The sequence below is a fragment of the Bubalus bubalis genome, chromosome 6 (assembly GCF_019923935.1).
Source record: "Bubalus bubalis isolate 160015118507 breed Murrah chromosome 6, NDDB_SH_1, whole genome shotgun sequence".
Taxonomy (NCBI): domain Eukaryota; kingdom Metazoa; phylum Chordata; class Mammalia; order Artiodactyla; family Bovidae; genus Bubalus; species Bubalus bubalis.
In genome coordinates, this window is record NC_059162.1 from 51175638 (window position 1) to 51197353 (window position 21716).

At 35.2% G+C, this 21716-nt stretch overlaps 1 protein-coding gene across 20 annotated transcripts in view; it reads right to left on the reverse strand.

The window, feature by feature from the left end:
- Positions 1-21716, reverse strand: part of RPAP2 (RNA polymerase II associated protein 2) — a 126985-nt gene that overhangs the window by 78071 nt on the left and 27198 nt on the right. For 16 of the 20 annotated variants that reach the window (XM_044944693.2, XM_044944688.2, XM_006061340.4 and 13 more), the window contains exons 7-10: positions 20781-20816; positions 17993-18917; positions 11562-11644; positions 8801-8881 (exon numbers count right to left, since the gene is read on the reverse strand). In XM_044944693.2, coding sequence (XP_044800628.1) covers positions 8801-8881; positions 11562-11644; positions 17993-18917; positions 20781-20816 — 1125 coding nt within the window. Of the gene's footprint in view, positions 1-8796; positions 8882-11561; positions 11645-17029; positions 17085-17992; positions 18918-20780; positions 20878-21716 lie in introns of those variants that run through there. The other 4 variants (XR_006551809.1, XM_044944694.1, XM_044944695.1 and 1 more) reach the window with 4 other exon arrangements.

Genomic DNA, 21716 nt, shown 5'->3' on the forward strand with positions numbered 1-21716 from the left:
CAGCAACTTTGGATGACAATCTGGTATTTCCTGAAAACTAAACATACTCCTACTATACAATCCAGCAATCACACTCCTTGGTATCTCTTTACCCAAAGGACTTGAAAACTTAATGTCTACACAAAAATCTGCACACAGATGTCCACAGCAGCTCTATTTCTATAACTGTGAAAACTGGGAAGCAACCAAAATATCTTTCAGTAGGTATATGGATAAACAAACTGTGGTACATCCAGACCCTAGAATATTATTCAGCCCTGAAAAGAAATGAGCTATCAAGCCATGAAGACATGGAGATATTTCAAATGCATATTATTTAAGTAAAAAAAGTCAGTCTGAAAAGGCTACAGACTGTATGATTCCAAATATATGACATTCTAGAAAAAGTAAAATAATGGAGATATTAATAAGAAGGGACTGGTGCCAGGAACTATGGGGCAAGGGAGGATAGATGAATAGGTAGAACACAGACGATGTTTAGGTCAGTGAAAATACCCTATGATACTGTAATAGTGGGTAGATGTCATTCAATATTTGTCCAAACCCATAGAGTGCACAACACCAAGAATGAACCACAGACTCTGACTTAGAATGATGTCATTAATATAGGTACGTTAATTCTAGCAAATGTATGACTCTGGTGGCAGATGGTTTTAACGGGGAAGGCCACAGATATGGGGGCAGGGGACGTAAGTAAATGCACTCTTCTCTCACTTTTGCTATGAACCTAAAACTGATCTTAAATAAAGTCTTTGGAGAGGGAAAAAAAAAAACAGCCAATAAATTAACTTGAGCAGGCAATTTACAGAGGAGGAAAGCGGAATGGCCAGTAAATATTTGAAAAGGAGCTCAATCTCATCATTAAGCTGAGAAATTAATATAAAAACAGTAATTCACTCCATTACTTTGGTGAAAATAAAAGATTAACAATACTAAGGGTTTTTGAGGACACGAAGAAATTTTACTTTTAAACATGCTATTAATGTGAGTAATCAATTTAGCAATACCTAATAAAACTGAAACTGAATAACTTCTCAATATAAACCTTAAACTCTCGCTATGCATAAGGAAATGTACATGAAGATATTTGATGTGACACTGCTTATAACAGAAACATAATTGTGGCATTTTTAGAGAATATTAAATAGTTGTTAAAACGAAGGAACTAAACTTACACATTTTGCTCATCATAATTTGAATGAAACACAGCAAGTATGGAATGACATTATACAAATCAAGAACAGATTCTCATATTTATGGACATATATGTATGTACTAAAAGTATAAAATGAAGACTGGAAAGATACATATGAAATTCAGAGTATTGATGGCTTCTGGGGAGCAAAGGAGAATGGACTGGGGAAGAGGACAAAGAGGACTTCATGTCTTAGGTCTTTGGAACTGGTGATTTCATCCGTCTGAAAAGTTTTCTTACCTCACTTTTGTAGCAGGGTCTACTTGGGCCACACCATTAGCAAGTGTAACTCTCTCCACCTCCCAGCCCCACACTCTTAGCTTCCCTTTCTGTTGTGTATTTTACTTCATCCTCGTACCACTTCTCACCTTCTAACATACAATTATTGTTTATTATCTGTTTTACCTTGACTGAGGGCAGGAATATTTGTGTTCTTCACATATTTACTCCAAATGCCCAGAACAAATGCCTGACAGAGAGGTTCAATTAATTTTTTGAATAAATTAACTGATATTTATTTTATTAAAAATGTATGCCAATCAAACCTTATAAAATATTAATATCTATTAATTTTGAGTGAATAAGCATATCTTTGTTATATTAACTCACTTTTTTTCCCATAATTAAAATGTCTACAAAAAATCTACTTGATATAAAAAGCAAGTACAAGGACTCCCTTGGTGGTCCACAGGCTAACACTCCGTGCTCCCAATGGAGGGGGCTAGATCTGATCCCTGGTCAGGGAACTAGATCCCACATGATGCAATTAAAGATTCCACATGCTGCAACTAAAAAAAAAAAAATTCCAAACACTGCAACTAAGACCTGGCTTGGCCAAATAAGTAAATATTAAAGGGAAAAAAAGCAAGAATAGTGGTTGAAGAGTCTGACAGATATGGTTTCAATATTCAGATCTGTTTTACCTTGGACATGTTCAGTGACTGTTAAACTTTATTTAATTTAGTAAATTGGGGACAATAGTACTATCTACCTCATAGGGTTCTTGTGAGGATTAAATGTACAAAAGATATCCATGTTGCCAAATCCAATGGACATTTCTCAGTTCTCACTTTAATCTACAAGAAGCAGTTGACATGGCTGATCACTCCTTTCTCCTTAGGAGACACTCTTCATCTGGTTTCTGCTTGCCTGATTCCCCTTCCTCTCCCTGGCATGCCTTCAGAGACCTTCTAATTTTGGATCACCCCAGGGCCTCTGCTCTTGGGTCACTCCTCACCTCTATATATGCCCATTCCCTTGGCGGTGTCATCCAAGCTCACAGTTTTAAATATTAGATAACTACCTGCTCACAATTCTCAAATTTATTATATCTAGCCTAGACCTCTTCCTTGAATTCCAGACTTGGACTAGTGATCTACCTTCATTTCCACTTGAATGTCTAACAGGCATCTCAAAATTTTAGTATAACAAAACTGAGCTTCTTATTTCCTCTCCAAACTGGGTTCTCTTGCAGGTATCTCCACCTAAGTAAATGGCTACTCAGTCCTTCAGAATCCATCCAGTTGCTCAGGACCAAATTTTTGACTCTCTTCATATCCCATGTCAAAATCAGTCATCAAATTTTGATGGTTCTATTTTCAAAATTAAATCTGATCACTTTTTATTACTTCCACTTATTACTTATTAATCTATGCCTAGATTACAGGCGGAGCCTGGTGGGCTGCCATCTATGGGGTTGCACCGAGTCAGACATGAGTGAAGCGACTTAGCAGGAGCAGCAGCAGATTACAGAAAGAGCATCCTAAATAGTCTTCCTGCCTCTGACCATTTACTATAATTCTCAAGTCAGCAGCCAGAGTGATACTGCCAAAATATGTCAGATCATGTCAACTTTCTATTCAGAATCCACAAACTGCTCTCCATATCACTTGGAGTAAAAGTCAAAGAATGCCCATGGTTCCAAGGATTATATACCTATACTACAGCCAATCCCTGCCCTTTACTTCTCTAACCATCTCTCTCTGTATTGTTGCCTTGCTCATTTCTCCAGCCTCACCAGCATCCTTAGTATTCTGTGAATATACTTGGCCTTCTTCTGCCTCAGGGCATTTTTACCTGTTGTTCCCCTGTCTGATATATTTTCACCAATAGCAACATGGCTTGTTCCCTTAACAACCTTGAGGTCTTTATACAAATAGGATCTTCTTAATGAGGTCTTCCCTGACCAGTCTATATAAAATCACAACTTCCTCCCTCCTTGGTACCATCCATCCCCTCTTTCCCTGCTTCTGAGGAGAAAAGGAGGTGATGGAACTGGGAAAAGGGTGTATTACCACATAATAATAACACACATATTGTCTTAAAAATTTTACATATCCTCTCTAATAAAATAGTTCCATGAGAGAAGGAATTTTATTTTGTTCACTGTTTCACCTGTAGCAACTAAAACAGAATCTAGCACATAACCAAAAAAGGCCCAAGAAAGATAAGCAAAGAAGGATAAAATAAAACTGCAAAAGCAGTGAATAGAATTTCCTTTTCTGTAATACTCAAATCTCTCAAAGCTAAGACAAATTTTAGATTTCATGAATTTATTTACTGAGTCAACAAAAAAATCTATTGAATGCCTGCTCTAAACTGTTTCAGGCACTGAGGAACAAGGTCTTTGCTTTCACTTCAAAGCACTTTAAGCAGCAGAACAGCAAAATTTTACCTGCTATCACATTTTTCCCTTTTGCAGAACCAAAATAATTTCAAGCACAAATGCTAAACAAACACTATTTTGAGTGATAATTCAAAAATTAAAACAGTAATATTTGAAAGGAAACATTTTAAAACCATAGTTTCAAAATATAATTGGAAATTCAATATAGATTTAGAAAAAAATACCTTCAGTCATCACTGATGACATTTAAAAAGGACTTGTGTCAAAATATAATTTTAATTCAAATCATATTTAGAAAATATCTTGCTTCAACACTGACGAGTTAATCATTACCAAGTAACTTCTGATGGAACCACTATGAGAGGTAAATCAATGTAACATTCCAGCTAAATGCCTATGAAGCAGTTCAGTGGAAAGGACAGCTCTATTCACTGGGGAAAGATTCTTCAAAAAGGTGAAAAAGCTGCTTTATGTTTAGTTCTAACATGCTCTCAACTCTGGCTGCACATCAGAAGCACCTGGGGGGGCTTTTGAAAAATACTAATGTCTGGGCCCAACCCTAACCAAATGAAACTCAATCTCTAGGGGTGAAGCCAGGCATCTGTCATCGTTAAAAGCTCAAGTAATTCTGACGCACAACTGGCTTAAGAATCATTGTTCTACAAGTTCCAATTATTGATTGCTATTTCAAAGAGAAAGACACGGTTATTTATGTCAACTCTTTCCCACCACCAGTATTGATTGAAAAGATCTCCCAACACTAGTCACTGTCATTTATATGGTGTTTCCTCAGAGACTTCACCTAGAAGCCTTGGCCTACAGTCACATACCTGTTAAAACTGTCCTGCCAGAATCTGAAGACCCCAAAATGCATTATCTTACCAGAGGTGTCTCTGTATTATAAGTAACTGACATTTTACTGAAAAGAGCAAACTCAATTTAAGCAAAAGATTTTGACATGCAGGTACTAAAGAGTAAATATTTGGAAAAACCAACTTAACAAGGTTTTTTAACATCCCCTCCACCAAAACAGACTTCCCTGGTGGCTCAAGACAGTAAAGAATCCATCTGCAATGCGGGAGACCTGGGTTTGATCCCTGGATTGGGAAGTTCCCCTTGAGGAAGGCATGGCAACCCACTCCAGCATTCTTGCCTGGAGAATCCCATGGACAGAAGAGCCTGGCAGGCTACAGTCCGTGGGGTCGCAAAAAGTCGAAGACAACTGAGTGACTAAACACACCATCAAAATGGAGTTTTTTGGCTTATTTCCCTGAAACTTTTTAAAAATTACAATTGAAATTTATTTCACACATATATAAAAATAGAACATAAAATCAACTCCCATATAGTCATCACAACTGAGAATTATCAAATCCTGGTCAATCATATTTCATCTATACAACCTCCTATTCAACATCCCCTAACCTTGATAATTATGAAGCAAATCCCACACATGAAACAATAGTTTCATCTAGGCTTTATTTTAATTTAGTGTAAACAATGCAGAAAGTACCCTGAAAAGATTTATATAGTAAGAATGACAGAAAAAGGTGATAACAGTTTATAAATATAAAAGGAAAATGACATGTGAGTTTCCTCTTTTCTACAATCTGTTGGTTACCTCTTACTAGACTAAGGAACACTGTAACTCTTGTCTTGGCTAGCTTAGACATCACAGAGGTTTAGTTTCACAGGTAACAACCATTTCAAGTAGAGTTCTTACCTGGGGTCTAGAGAGGTAATAAATAAAATTACTTAAAAAAAAAAACCTTTAATAGTGATAATTACCAAGAAAACCAACAGTAAACTCTTTAAAATTTTTTTCCAGCTTTCCTGAGGTATAATCGACACATAATAATTATATATATATTTAAGGTACTCAACTTGATGTTTTGATATATGAATATATTGTGAAATGACAACCAAAATCAAGCAAATTAACATTTCCATCACATACAGTTACCATTTTCTTTTTTTGGTGGTAAGACCACTTAAGACCTCTGTTCTTGACTTAGATTTGGGGTCTAAACCCAACTACTAGTTGTGTAATTTGAAATTACTTAATCTGTCATCTCTCACCTATAAAATGAGGATAATACAACTATTTTTTGGAAATCAGATAACATGTGTAAAGTGCCAAGCACAGTCGAGGACACAGTAGTTACCAAACTGAGTCCATGTACTGACATGAACTAAATGTTATTATCAGGGCTGCTTCAAAACACCGAAATACAAATAGCCTGGACAGCGAGTAGTTTCCAACCTGAAATACCTAAATTCCTTGGGCATATGAAAGTAATAATGTGGCAATCTTGAGTTGTAGCCAAACATTTCTTTTCAATGGGTTTCAAGTAAGTTCTGAGATCCTCAGAATAGTTTTTTTAAAAAAGAAAACATGCAATTAGACAGAAAAATAGCGCTAGAAAATACAGTCAGAATAAACTGAATCACTTGTTCATTTATTCTAAGTGAGTGGGGTTAAAAATGAAGTACAAAGTTCCTATCTGTAGTTCAAGGTTAAAGGTTTTATTCTTATATCTTTTCTAATGAGTCTTAACCAGTTTGCTCAGAATGGTAATTAAATACTGTCTGCAAGAAACTGAATGCCAAGTCCTTTAAAAAATCAATGAAATAGAGCAACACCTGGTCTTCATCTTCCCTCAGTTAAGCTATCTTAATATATTTACTTCCTTAATAAATCCTGAACACTGTGCATTCAAACTTTATCATAACTATAGACAGTTGAAAACACTTTTTTTTTCTCCTTCTTTTGGATGTATGGCTTTGTGATAGGTATATGACACAGACTCTCTCTTTTAATGAAAAAGGAATACAGAGAAGTTCGGCTTTGGTCTTGGTATTTGGCCCAAATCCTCCTTTTACAAAGCAGTTAGTCAGTATTCCAAAGGTCTAGCCCAAACTGAGCACCATTTCTGGCATTTATAAACCTGTGTGTGATCAATGATCTTGTGATTGCATGGGTGTAACAATCTCAGTAATTAGAATCATATCATTCAGATTTGTTATTCCCTCAATATTCACTTTCAAATATAAACATTCTAGACTCCACAAGAATGTCTTAAGACAACTTATAATTGTCTTAAGTCTATGAAGACTTAAGATTTAATCATAAAGTGTTACAAATGATCCTTTTCAATAGCTGAAGATGAAGAATTTTTGAGACATACCTAAACTTTGAATCCTGCTGCTGCTAAGTCGCTTCAGTCGTGTCCGACTCCGTGCGACCCCATAGACAGCAGCCCACCAGGCTCCCCTGTCCCTGGGATTCTCCAGGCAAGAACACTGGAGTGGGTTGCCATTTCCTTCTCCAATGCATGAAAGTGAAAAGTGAAGGTGAAGTCGCTCAGTCGTGTCCGACTCTTTGCGACCCCATGGACTGCAGCCTACCAGGCTCCTCTGCCCATGGGATTTTCCAGGCAAGAGTACTGGAGTTGGTTGCCATTGCCTTCTCCAACTTTGAATCTTAGTTCTTATTAAATAATTTATCGGAAAACATTTTTCTGAATGTTTGTATTAACTGTCAATCTATTTTGCTAAGTGAAAAATTTTACAAATTGTTTATATATAAAATTATGTTTTCACAAGCAACGTAATTACCACAGCATTCTACTCTTCTACTGACTGATAAAACAAGCATCTAAGAACATTTTTACTCCATTTCAACCAGTTTGGCCACCTGATGTGAAGAGATGACTCATTTGAAAAGACCCTGATGCTGGGAAAGATTGAGGGCAGGAGGAGAAGGGGACGACAGAGGATGAGACGGTTGGATGGCATCACTGACTCAATGGACATGGGTTTGGGTGGACTCCGGGAGCTGGTGATGGACTGGAGTGCTGCAGTTCATGGGGTCTCAAAGAGTCGGACACAACTGAGCAACTGAACTGAACTGAACGTGTCAATACTACTATTGTTAGCAATAAACTATAGTAATAGTTAATTTTTTAGATGAAATGATTCTTCTACTCTAGAAGTTCATCCTATCTTGGTGCTGTCTGGCTACACATAAAAACTAATTGAATTTTTGGTCATTGGCACTGGGTCAAAATGTACATCTCGTATACATCTCTACTCATAACATACGTAGCGGCTTATCTCTAATGCTTTTTAGTAGAGAATCTCGTCTTAGCCTGGTGGAGTATTTTTACCTTGATAGTTGTAGAAAAATCCCGACTCTTCCACTTCATAACTGATATTCTCTAGTCTTCCTTTTCCTGTCTTTGTCACTCAAAGTCTGTTCTACACTATTCAAAACTAAATTATCCACTGTTTTGCACTGTTCCCTGTGCTCACCTTATCTTCTCACAGGAGTTCTTCCTCGAGGGTGGGCTTTAGGCTTCTTCTATATTGTCCATAGTGCTGAACAATACAGAAGTGCCGGTCATTTAATATCTATTTACTAGTTCAGTAAAATCCAAGATATTACTGACTAGCTACCTTTGTGTCTCATATATCATTCTCCTTAATTTTAGATTATTCCATAAATAAACTATCCAAACTAAACATATCAAAGTTTAAGCAAATAACAGGCTGCATTTAACAAAAGATATAAGTGGGGGGTGGGGAGGGACAAACTGGGAGACTGGGAATTACATCAACATTAAGGTAACAGTAAGGACCTACTGTATAGCACAGGGAGCGCTACTCAGTACTCCATAATGGCCCATATGGGAAAAGACTCTAAAAAAGAATGGATATGTGTATAACTGATTCCCTTTGTTGTACACCTAAAACACAACACTGTAAATCAACTATATTCCAATAAAAATTTAAAAATAAACAAAACCCCCCGAAGATATAAATAATGTTGTCAGTGGAAGAGAAAACAGTGTATTAAGATTTAAGACAATGAAGGTAAATCATTTACTTTCTTCATGCCTTAGTCTACTATGGATTCTGCAAGGCAATTACATAAAGTCAAAATAACTGAGAAGGAAAATCGTAGTATTAATACTAACCTGAAAGTTTGGACAAGATTTTTAAGTTGTGTGTAAATATCTCCTAATGTAATCTGAAGAGGTCCCAAAAGTCCAGGCAATCTGAAAATAAAAATTACATTTCTTTTAAAAAATAAATTTCTACTAAAATATAATTATGCAGATACATCTAAAAAATATAATTATATAGATACATTTTGGGGGTTCTTGCCTAAGTTTGGATATTTCATAGGTAGGTAACCATGACTCTGAGGTGGAGACAGTTAAGCCAGGTTTAACTGGTGAGAAGTCATAAAGAAATATTTCAAAGTAACTCCACACTCTATTTTGTAGTCTATGCTACAGAAAGAGGCACTGAAATGAAAAAATATTTTGGCTGGTATCTATATTCTTGTCTCTTTCTTACCTTTTCACTTTCAAATATTAAACAAATGGAAAGAACACAGGCCAGAGGAATTGCCCTCCAAATGGAGCATTACAGGAATGTGGATTTAATATTTATTAAATCCTTTTGGTAAGGTAAAAACTGGTACATTTCTAGAGAGCAATTTGACAATATATACTAACATTTTAAATGCAGACACTGTTTGACCCAACAGTTTTAATCAATACTATACAAAATTTATCCTAAAGAAATAATCAAACATAAAAAAAGACAGTTATTGGAGAAGTATTTTAGTAGTGAAAAACTGGCAACAAATGTGTGTCAGTAGATGGTTATATAAATTATGATGTAACCATAAAATAAAACCTTTAAAATATCATCAATCTATATATTTTAATGTGGAAAGATATTCATGATAAATGTTAAGTAGAAAATGCACACGAAGTTGTCCCATTTTTTATAAAACCATACATATTATAATACAATTGTATATCACACACAGTATATATATAAAGCATGTCATTTTCTCTAGGTTTAGACTATAACATATGGAACCAAAGGGAATGAATATACACACATCATATATATCACATATATACCAGGGATGAACATCAAAATACTAATAGTAATAACTGTGATTACAGTGATTTTCACTTCTTTAATTATATCATTTTGCACAGCCTAACCCTTCTGGAATAAGAATGTATTACTTAAAAATTATATAAGTTTAAAACATGTTCCAAAATACAGAAAAAATAATAACCCCTCATTTCTATTCCCAGATTTAGCCTCCCAATATTTTGTTCCATTTGCTTCATTTTTCCTTTTTTGTGATATCTTCAAGTAAACCATGTCCTTTGTTTGACCCCTAAATTACTCTTTATGTATCTAAATACAAGTGCATTTTTGTATAAAACCATAATAAAATCATATTTAACCAGTAACAGTTCCTTAATATCATCTAATACCCAGAGCATAGTTCATTTTCTTTGATTCTCTAAAATAAATTTTTTGTATAATTGGTTTGTTCCAATCAGAAACCAGAAAAGGTCTTACTTTTATAATAAAGTGTTAACTTTCATAATGAGAAAAATAATTAACTGCTTTCATAAACAATGAAACAAAAAAAATCCCTATGTCACTATTATTTTGTTTTCAGTATTTGTGCTTCTCCTCCTTTTAGTAATTCTACCTCTTCTCAGATTTAGTTGTCACCCTAATATTAATAACTTGGGATTCTAGCAAAGTTCCTTTTGGGATCTCCTGTTGCAGCTAAAACCCATAAGGGACGGAATTCCTTCAGTGACATGGCTGTGTGGTCTTAAATTTAAAAGTGGGTGCTTTCATTAGCTAAAAAGTCTAGAAAACCATTTTCACATAAACCCTTACCTATCAATTACATGCTAGCATAGTTAATCTATCCCAACTTTGAGAACCTATGTAACTAAAATGAAGGATTGATACCTTTTTATCCTAAGTCAGACAGCTGGTAACTTATATTGTTATATAAATTAAATTTTAACAGAAACAAATGTACAAGTATGAAGAATAGAAAAAAGGCAAAACAGAGTATATATGAAGTCTTAACACATAACAAGCATTCAATAAATATTAAACACTTATTTAAAATGTAAACTTTAGAAAAGTAAGCTGTTCAAAATACTATGGCTGCTAGAAAAGGCCTTTTAATTTTTGAACTACTACAGAATTAAGGCTTCTTCATGTGCACAACACCTTAAGTAATGCGTGAAAAAACCATTCTGTCTTTTCTGCTGAAGAGAAAAATGCAAGTTGAAAAGTTCAAGACATCCGTCACATCTCTGGAAAAAAGATTTTCAAGCTCCTTTTGAAAGAGAAACCAAGATTGCAATTTTCAAATGTCATTTATGACTGGGCTAATTACAAGAACAACAATTTCCACTACGGGAAGCTCAAAACTAAAGTGCAAAACTCAAGCTTCTGAGTGTGAAATGGTTCTCTGAATATGCATATCTACCGAGTAAGTCAATAAACCATTAAACCTTTATAAAATCTTATTCACATGTGAAACTGATGACACATTTACCACAAATCAGTATTTAAATGGGTCCAGCTCTGATATTTTTTTCCCTGACTTCACTAGATTATTGAATGGAAGTGAGGTAGTTTGGTTTTCTAGTCCCATAATCTCAACTTTTGTCTTTATTATGTGTCTCTGTCTTCAGCACAAAACAATTTCAATATGCTTTGGCAGAACACCTTAAAGATGCAAGTTTCTCAGGTGAAGAAATCCATGTAAACTTTATGTATTATTTTTCAAAATTAAAAAATCAAGGATTACACCTACAACTTATAAACCCACAAATATCAAATTGATTTTTAGATATTATAAAAGTGGAATGATAATTACATACTTACACTTTATTCAATTTTTCAAGTACGATGCGTTTTCTGATCTGGTTCTGAGAACTTGAATCTATCAGTGGAAAGGTGGGATCATGCTGAATCACATTTTTAAACAAAGCAAAATAAAATCATAAATTTATATTCTTTCTTTGATAATAACACATTAAAACACAAAAGTTTATACCTATGATATGGTAGACTAAAAATCAGACTTCAGAAGGAGAAGATTTAAATTTGAGTATCTACTTAGTCAGCAGGCTGGTGTTAACTTGCTTGATCATCTGCCCTCTTTTGAGAGCCTTTTCTCATCTGTATGATAGGGATACTAACACCTTCTTTATTAAATGTTGAAAATGTATAGAAAAAGACTTTGTAAAATGCTAAATGTCATATAAATGTAGGAGATTAAAGGACTAAAACTATCAAATACTATAAATATATTTTGGGAAACTCCAATTCTAGAAATGGCAGACAAGATAATTCAAACCACTCTTCTTGCTGAGAACTGAAAAAGAGAACAAATGTGGGGAAAAAACCCACATTTGTTTGAAAGAATCAGAGAGCTAAGTAAGACGGTAAAGAATTATGGTCTGAGATTTTGGAGAAAGTAATTCCAGAGAAGGCACTGACTAATTCTAGAAGAGGCAATTTAGATACTGAGAACCTAAGCATCAAAGTTTGGGGCATGCCAAAAAGGAAGAGGTACTGTCAACCTTCCCCAAACTCGAGACCAATAAGAATGAATAGGAAACAGACTCGCTGCTGCAGGGCCTGAAGCCCAGCTTCCAATTGCCTTAATCACTGACTGGATTAAAGTGATTTGGGACGGCTGCAAAGCTGCCGGAAGCAAACACAAATCTGCTCTAGACGAAGATAACGTCAGCCTGGGTGTCAAGTTATCTCTGTAATTTTTTATTATATGATGTTTGCCACATAAAATAGGACAATATGACCATAATCTGAAACACAAGTTCATAAAATCAACCCTTAAGGAAATCCATGTAATGAAACTATCAGCCTTATTTAGAATAACTATGCTGAATATATTAAAAAAAAAAATGACAAGATGGAAAATCTTAGCAGAGAATGGGAAACCGTATAAAAGAAAGAAATGAAACCCCTAGTAACTGAAAAATATAGCATTTAAAAGAACTCAATGGATAGATTTAATAACATAGTAGAAAGGACTGAAAAGAGAATATTCATTTGGAAAATATCCAGAATGAAACATAGTCACACACCTCTCCCTTCCAGGGGTAATGCAAAGTGCAGGAGAATATAAAAGACAGAAGATACAGTGAAAAAGACTAACATATCTGCAATTGGAGTACCAGGTAGAGAGGAAAACGAAAATGGGACAGAAACAATACCTGAAGAGGTACTACCTGAGAATATTCCAAAACTAATGAAAGAAATCACAGATTTAAGTATGTAACAGTCAAAATAATAAATACAAATAAAATCACATCTAGGCAAAGCAATCAAAAACTGTTGGTAATCAAGGGGACAAAAAAAAAAAACAAAATCTTAAAAGTAGCTAAAGGAAGAAGGTATTTTCAAATAAGAGAAAAAAATAGAGGCCAAAAGACAATGAATATGTATTTTTAGTGGGCTGTAAGAAAATAACTGCTAATTTAGAATTTAATGTCCAGGGAAATATCTTTCAAAAGTGAAAGTAAAATAATTTCCTGATAAATAAAACTGGGACGATTCATCATTAGCAAACTGGCACTAATGAAAAAAAAGGCTATTCTTCAGGCCCACAGTGAATGTTCCTGGATGAAAGAATAGAGATGCAGAAGACATAAAGAACAGTAAGAGAGTAATTAACTGGGCAAATCCAACTCAACATTGATTATAAACAATCCTGTAGGATTTAAAAATACAGAGAGAATAAAAGCGCACAACAGTATGAGCATGTTAAGCTGAGTGGGTAAATGTAAGTTTCTAAGGTACTAACTGTCCAGGAAGCAAAGTATTAACTTATATTAAATTTTAGTAAGACACAGATTCAAGTTTTAATCTAGGGAAACCAATTAATGATTAGTAAAAGAACGTATAAAAACAAGCTAACAGAGGACAAAAAAATGGAATAATGATACTGGATCCAAAGAAAGAAAGGAGAGAAAGAACACAGAACAGATGGGACATGCAGAAAGCAACAAGTGAGATGGGAGATTTAAACCTAAATGTATCAATTATGACATTAAATGTAAATAGACTAAATTCTTCACACAAAAGACATAGATTATCAGTTTAGGCTTTTTTTTAAGCTAGTCCTTGAAAATACTAATGAAAGAATGCTAATGTCAAAGTAGATCTTGTAAGACCAAAATTAAATAAACGTAGAGAAAAATTACTCCATATGCTAAGAGGTTTGATTTACCAAGAAGACATGACAATCTCACATTTACACCTAAGAACATGGTCTCAAAGTATTAAAATTCAGAAAACTAAAGGGAAAAATGATCTATAATTATGGCAAGAAATCTTGACCAACCTTTCCCATCTTTCTCAGTTACTTATGGAATAAGCAAACAAACCAACAAACAAGAAAGAAAAGAAAAATCAACAGTGCTTCTCAAACTGCAGTGTGCACACATTTCCCCAGAGAGAAATAAGAAATCTGACTGATACTCCCCACCATAAACAAAAATCGATTCCAGATAAATTACAGACCTAAATGTTAAAGGAAATACAACAAAGCTTCTAGAAGATGAAATAATCCAAGCTAAGAAAAGATTTCTTAAAGAAGTCACTACGGGAACAATTAATAAACTGGGTTCAAGACACCGTTAATAAAAATGAAAAGGAAAATCTCAGTGGAAGATATTTGTAATACACAAAAATGGGTTTGAATTCTGCACACAGAATTCCTACAAATCAACAAGAACTCCCTCCCCAGCACCCCATATTCAAACAGATGAATAGAAAAAAGGACAAGAACGGGTATGTCACAAAACAAACTATCCAAATGGCCAATAAGCAGAAGAAACAGTGCTCAACTCAATGGTCAGAGAAATGTACTATAACCTAAAAGCAATACCATCAGAATGGTGAAAAGTAACAATATCAAGTATTGGTGAGAATGCAGAATCATGGAAACTGTCATAGATAGCAGAAAATACAAAGCAGAACCATTTTGGAAAACTGTTTGGCATTAACTAGTACAGTTGCATATATGCATACATTATGACACAGAAATTCTAGTCCTAGATATATACCCAACAGAAATGCATATACATTAAGAGAGAGATATATATATATATATATACACACAAGAAAAGTTCATAACAGCATAGTTCTTAATAGTTTCCCAAACTGGAAACAGCCTACTCATTAACATTAATAAATTGTGATATATTTATATAATAGAATACCAAACGGCAATAAAACTATGAATTACAACTATATGCAACACAAACATACATACTGGTTTTTTTTTTTTTTTTTGGCTACACTGTGTGGCTTGTGGGATCTTAGTTCCTCAACCAGGGATCGAATGCTGGCCCTTGCAGTGAAAGTGCCAAGTCCCAATCACTGGACTGCCAGGGAATTTCCAAGGGCTTCCCAGGTGGCGCTAGTGGTAGAGAAGAAGTGAAGTGAAGTTGCTCAGTCGTGTCCGACTTTTTGCGACCCCATGGACTGTAGCCTACTGGGCTCCTCTGTCCATGGGATTTTCCAGGCAAGAACACTGGAGTGGGTTGCCATTTCCTTCTCCAGGGGAACTTCCCGACCCAGGGATTGAACCTGGGTCTCCTGCACTGTAGACAGACGCTTTACTGTCTGAGCCACAAGGGAAGCCTTGTGGTAGAGAACCCGCCTGCCAGTGCAGGAGATATAAGAGATGCAGGCTCAATCCCTAGGTGGGGAAGATCCCTAGAGAAGGGCATGGCAAACCAATCCATTGTTCCTGCCTGGAGAATCCCATGCACAGAGGAGCCTGGTGGGTTACAGTCCATGGGGCTGCAGAGAGTCAGACATGACTGAAGTGATTTAGTACATATAGCACAATGTTGCATAAAATAAATTATATACAGAGTTAATTTATTTACATACAGTTCAAAATTGGGAAAACTATGTTATTATGATAGTCATTAACTCTGGAAAGATGTAATGATTTGTAGGAGACATACTTGAGCTTCTGGTTTACTCAAATTTTGTAGCCTGGGTAGTGATTACACTGGTATATTCACTTATGATAATGCAATGAGCTGTACACTTAGAGTCCGTGTTATAGCCTCGTGGGCTACAGTCCATGGGGTCACAAAGAGTCGGACACAACTGAGTGACTTCACTTTCTTTCTCAGAGAAGGCAGTGGCACCCCACTCCAGTACTCTTGCCTGGAAAATCCCATGGATGGAGGAGCCTGGTAGGCTGCAGTCCATGGGGTCTCTAAGAGTTGGACATGACTGAGCTACTTCACTTTCACTTTTAGTGAAAGAGGTTTAAAAACAGAAGCAGTCAAATTTAGGGATTAATTTTTTCTTCTTAAGGCTTATAAGCATAAAAATGATATAGGCATAAAAGAATATATAACTGAATAACAGAGATCAATGTTTTTCCAAGCTTCATGTAAAATTTATGGCTGCTGTCTAATAATACAAGTAAACTGTTGGGGTAGGTAACATTCTATACAAATATAAGAAATTTCTAAATTTTTTACTTTATTACTTTTACTCTCGTTTTAAATCTCCAAGGTGTCATTTAATTTATAGCCATATTTACTCAGAAATCTTTAGTAACAAACTTCTGTGCTAACAACAAGGTTATCACCTATTTGTCTTCATGTCAAATTACTTCATTTCCCAAACTACACATCAACCAAAATAGGATAATTGAAATATTATCCCGTTAAATCTCAGTGGCATACATCACTTTCTACATATAACTACTTACATATAACTGAGTACCAATTGTATGTCAGGTACTGTGATAAACGTTTTATATTCATTACTTTTAAAACTCATAACACTTGAGCAAGGGAAGCCATTTATAATCCCATTTACAGATAAGCAATTAGACTCAAGAGACTAAGTTTTTATACAGCTGTAAATGACAGAGCAGATAATCAAATCTAGGTTCACCCACGGAGAAGGCAATGGCACCCCACTCCAGTACTCGTGCTTGGAAAATCCCACGGACAGAGGAGCCTGTTAGGCTGCAACCCATGGGATCGCTAAGAGTCGGACACAACTGAGCGACTTCACTTTCACTTTTCACTTTTATGCATTGGAGAAGGAAATGGCAGCCCACTCCAGTGTTCTTGCCTGGAGAATCCCAGGGACGGGGGAGCCTGGTGGGCTGCCGTCTATGGGGTCGCACAGAGTCGGACACGACTCAAGTGACTTAGCATAGCATAGGTTTACCCAAATGTGCTTTTTCCATTTTCTCCTATGTCCTCTATTTTCCCAATACATCTCCTTTACTAAGTCATTTTCATTCATATTTTAAGTGAGCATGCTTTCCAAATACTAACCAAATATTTCACTATTCAATTCACAAATTTACTCCCATAAACGTCCAGAGTCCCACTGGAAATAAAACACAAAGATACACAACCTATGTAGAAATCTGAAAGCATATACACCAACAAAGAAAAAAGTCTTTTCAGAGTCTAGACAGTCTATGAAAACTAGGTTTTAAAGAAAACTTTGTCCCACAATTCTAGGCTATTTCTACATTAGCGAAACAAGGTTAAATATTCATGAAAATTTTCTAGGACAAACTTATTTTGAAAATAATAATGCTAATACTGGGCTTCCCTGATAGCTCAGTTGGTAAAGAATCTGCCTGCAATGCAGGAGACCCCGGTTCGATTTTTGGGTTGGGAAGATCTGCTGGAAATGGGATAGGCTACCCACGTCAGTATTCTTGGGCTTCCCTTGTGGCTCAGCTGGTAAACAATCTGCCTGCAATGTGGGATCCCTTGGTTGGGAAGATCCCCTGAAAAAGGGAAAGGCTACCCACTCCAGTATTCTGGCCTGGAGAATTCCATGGACTGTATAGTCATGGGGTCACAAAGAGTCAGACACGACTGAGTGACTTTCACTTTCAATGTCAATACTGGAGATGGCATTTTAAACCAAATGATTAAGGGACGCTTCTTTCTTAAATTCTTTCAGTACTTTTCTTCCTGCTCCAAGATTTACTATGGTGATTGTTCCATGTATTAGCAGTATGGAAAAATAAAAATCATTAAAGGACTTCCCTTGTGGTCCAGTGGCTAGGACTCCACACTTCCAATTCAGTGGGGCTGGGTTTGATCCCTTGTGAGGGACCTAGATCCCATATGCTACAACTATGAGTTTGCATGCTGCCAACTAATAAAAAAAGATCCCCGCACACCACAACAAAGACTGAAGATCCTACATGCCGCAGCTAAGACCTGGTGCAGCCAAATAAATCAATATTAAAAAAAAAAATTGTCATTAAGACATACCTCTTCTGAGTCTTGTGATTTGGTGGTTTCTTCATTCAAAACATATCGTCCTCTATAAAACTCCCTGATCCTTAAATTTAATGTTTCAGTTTCTTTTTTCAAGTTCTCATAACTTGGCAGTGGTTTAATGGCTGTATCTGAGGCTCTAAATGGTAAAGACTCATCCAAGCTGTTCAACTCCTGCAAGGCAGGAGAATGACTACCTGGGTCAGAGGTCGTATCATCTTCATCAAGTTCTTCTTTAACCAGAGGGGTTGAGGAGGATTTTAGACATACAGATGCATACTTCTGGCCATACAAAAACCTCAAAGTTTCTTCTGTCTTCCACTCAATCAAAGTCTCTTTCAGGGCTTTAAGTAAGTTTGCCTTTGCAATTTCAGGGCACACCTGCAATGAACTGGAAGCTGACCCAGAAACTTGGTTTGATTTGGCAAATTTCCTCTTAAAATGCTCAGCACTTTTCTTACTTATGCCTACAAGAGTTACTTTTGAACTACTGTATTTAATATCAGAAATTTCTGAAGCTTCTAATTTTTTTTGCAGAGAACTATTTGAAGAAATCTGTGTATTTACATTCTGTAAAGGAAGTTCACAAGCAGTAGCTTTCTCCTGATTATCTAATCTGCAATTGCCTAACTGCTCAATGACATCTACTACTGTTTGCTCTTTGCTTTCAGGTTGAGAGTTAACTTTTTGACCAGCTTTCTTTTTCATTATGCTTTTCTTGTGCAGCTGTGGCCTTGTTGCATTTGGTCTGTTTCCTGGTAGAATGGAGGAAACAAAGTCTTGCTCATTATCACTGCTACTATCACTATGAGTGCTAGAAGAACCAGATTCATAATGCTTCTCAAAATGGCCAGGACTGTCAATATCTGATGTTTTAATGGCTTTGCTGCATAACTGTATTTCTTCTCCAGAAGGACCACTGTTGAGAGAAAGAAATAAAAACTGTAACACAGAAACAAAATGTCCCAGAGAATTTGTACTTTGTAACTTTCAAGATAAAAATTTTATTCCCTAGGCAAGGCTTTATTTATAGGCTAATATTTACCTAGGCCTATATATACACACACACACATTTCAGAAGAAAGCTATAATTCTGTAATTTCTCTACATCATATCTGATATAGTTCTCTTTCCATCTTCTTCCCTTATCTTTTCTCCTTAATTATTTTAAAAGTGTTTTAAGAGTTGAGCAAAAAGAAGAAAAACAAAACAAGGAATCAAACCATATCCGCAAACAAAATCCCACAAACTAACACTCAATAATTTCATCCCACTGAATTATTTTGAATTTTGCTCACTCCAATTCTGTAATGAAGCCATAGGTTTTTTTTTTTTTCTTTTAAGGTTTCTGATAACTTCATTACTGGTTTCTCAAAAAAAAAAAAAAAAATACTGTAGGAACTCTGTTCAGATTTTGAATATTTAAAAAAAGATGTTTACGCATTTTCCAATTCTGGCTGATAGTTATGTAGAAAATTGCATTAAATGAAAAATATAAGAAAGTCATAGCAAAAGAAAAAGTTGGCAAATCAACATTAATCAATGAAAGATACTTGAAAGTCCAGAATTAAGACACAAGGATAATAATTAAAGACAACAGTTTTCCCTTTGACTATGTTACTTTAATTTTTAGATTAGGTTTATAAAAGATTAAAAAATATGAATGAGTAAAGGCAAAGAGAAGTGTTGTCTATACAAATAAGAAAGATGAGGGGAGGAGATCAATTACCCTTAAGCAAATGCACAAATGAGAACTTTAAAAGGTCAGGATGGGAAGGATTCTGGGTCAAGAAGTACTGGGAGAGTCGTGAAAGGGTATATAGGAAATCTCTACTTTTCACACAATTTTTCTGTAAACTGCTCTCCAAAAACTGGCTATTGCAATTTTTAAAAAGGTTTTTAAAGTGAAATAAAGTAATTCAGCAACAAAAAAGCATGCTTGGGGAAAGTATAAAAGAAGAATAAAAGCAGAGTTGAAAACAAGGTTCTGGATAGAAATGGAGAAAAAAAGATAGTAAGTTTATTCAGTATCAGGTAACATTTTTAAAGTTAGAATTTAGCCTAGACAGTCATGGTCTACTGTAACTGAAGTACAATTTCAAAAAACTTAGAATAACTGAATTTTCATGTACACTTTCTCTCGGAATTGTAAGGTAATTACATTCTTCTATACTATTTCAAACCCATAAATTGAAGATTTATATCAATTAAAGAGTATCTAGCTTGTGCTCAATTCCATATAACTAAGGTAGTGATTAATAACCAGGAAAATTTACTCTGGAAGATAAAAGGGTATGTTTTGAGAGAAGATCGTGGCTGGGCAAGCAATGTCACTAGGAAAGTTTAGGAAAAAATACAACTTGGAATTTCTATTAATGCTTTAAACACTCTTTCAAATAATTAAATAGCTGATACATTAATGTTTGAAACTCTACAAAATAAGGCTATAAAAACCTTTCAACAAATGTAATTGGCACAATTTGGTTGACAAAGAAGCACAGTATTTCAGATGGGAGCTGTATTTGTGTCGTATTTCAACAGGTTCAATTAGACTTCCTTGGTAGGAACAGCTGTACAGTAAATCATACAGATCAAACACATCATCTTACCATCACAAAAGAAAAAAAGCTGTACAAGGCAAATATTTCTTTGTGTGGGCTAGAATGGGCACTTACATAATGCACCAGCACAGGAAGTCCAAGAGTTCATATCACCTGGTTTACTCTTAATGTTTCTATTAACATGAATATACAGAAGGTAAGTGATACTGATTCAACCATACCTTTGTCCGTCCTGTAGCAGCTGAAAATCAGGATGTCTGTGACAAGAACACAGGAATAAAAAATTGAAAGCACCTGATATGTGGTTCATTATAACCACTTTGAAGGTGGTTCATTATAACCACTTTGGACAGAAAATATAACAAAAAGGAAACAGTTCATATAAAAATTTTTAAGAAAAAAAATTAAATGACAACATATTGTAAAACTCATCCACAAGAAATCTGGATTAATCTTTTTTGTCCAAAATTTTCTCATATTTCTGGACTAAGTTCCACAAGCCCAAGAGTTTCCCTGACTAACCTGCTAAAGTAAATCTCTCCCTTCTCTAAATTTTAGTCGTCATTGTCTTGACAGTTAATACACATTAATCATGTACTCTTCTATGACCTAATACAGAAATTTTATCTTAAGTGTCTTGCTTTTCATATGTTTAAGTCTAGTTTCTTAACTAGACTACAAGCTTGTTGAGGGCAGAGATTATTATAATTCTCCTGTATTTTGTTTATATGGTCAGTAAGACTTTTTGCCTTAATTGATAAAGCAGTTGTACTGCACCATTGTTGTGAGGTATGTAGGTCAGGTGGTTTAACTCTAGGAAAGTTTTGCCTTGTAATATCAAAATCACATTTAGCTAGGCATCAAGGATATCAAAAACAGGAGGAAAAAGTTCTTACAAAGCCAAGTACAAAAGGAACAAATACAACAGCAAATGAGTTCAAGAGAACATGAAAACTCTGTAAAATACTACAGAAGTACTCAGAAAAAGTACATTCTAAAAACTACATATTCAAAGAAGAAGTAAATAAATGGATCAGCATTCTACATATTTACCAACAGATTCAGTATTGTCAAGGAGTCAGTTCTTCTCAACTTGATCTACAGATTCAATGCAACCCCAGTCAAAATCCCAGCAAATTATTTTATGGATATCGACA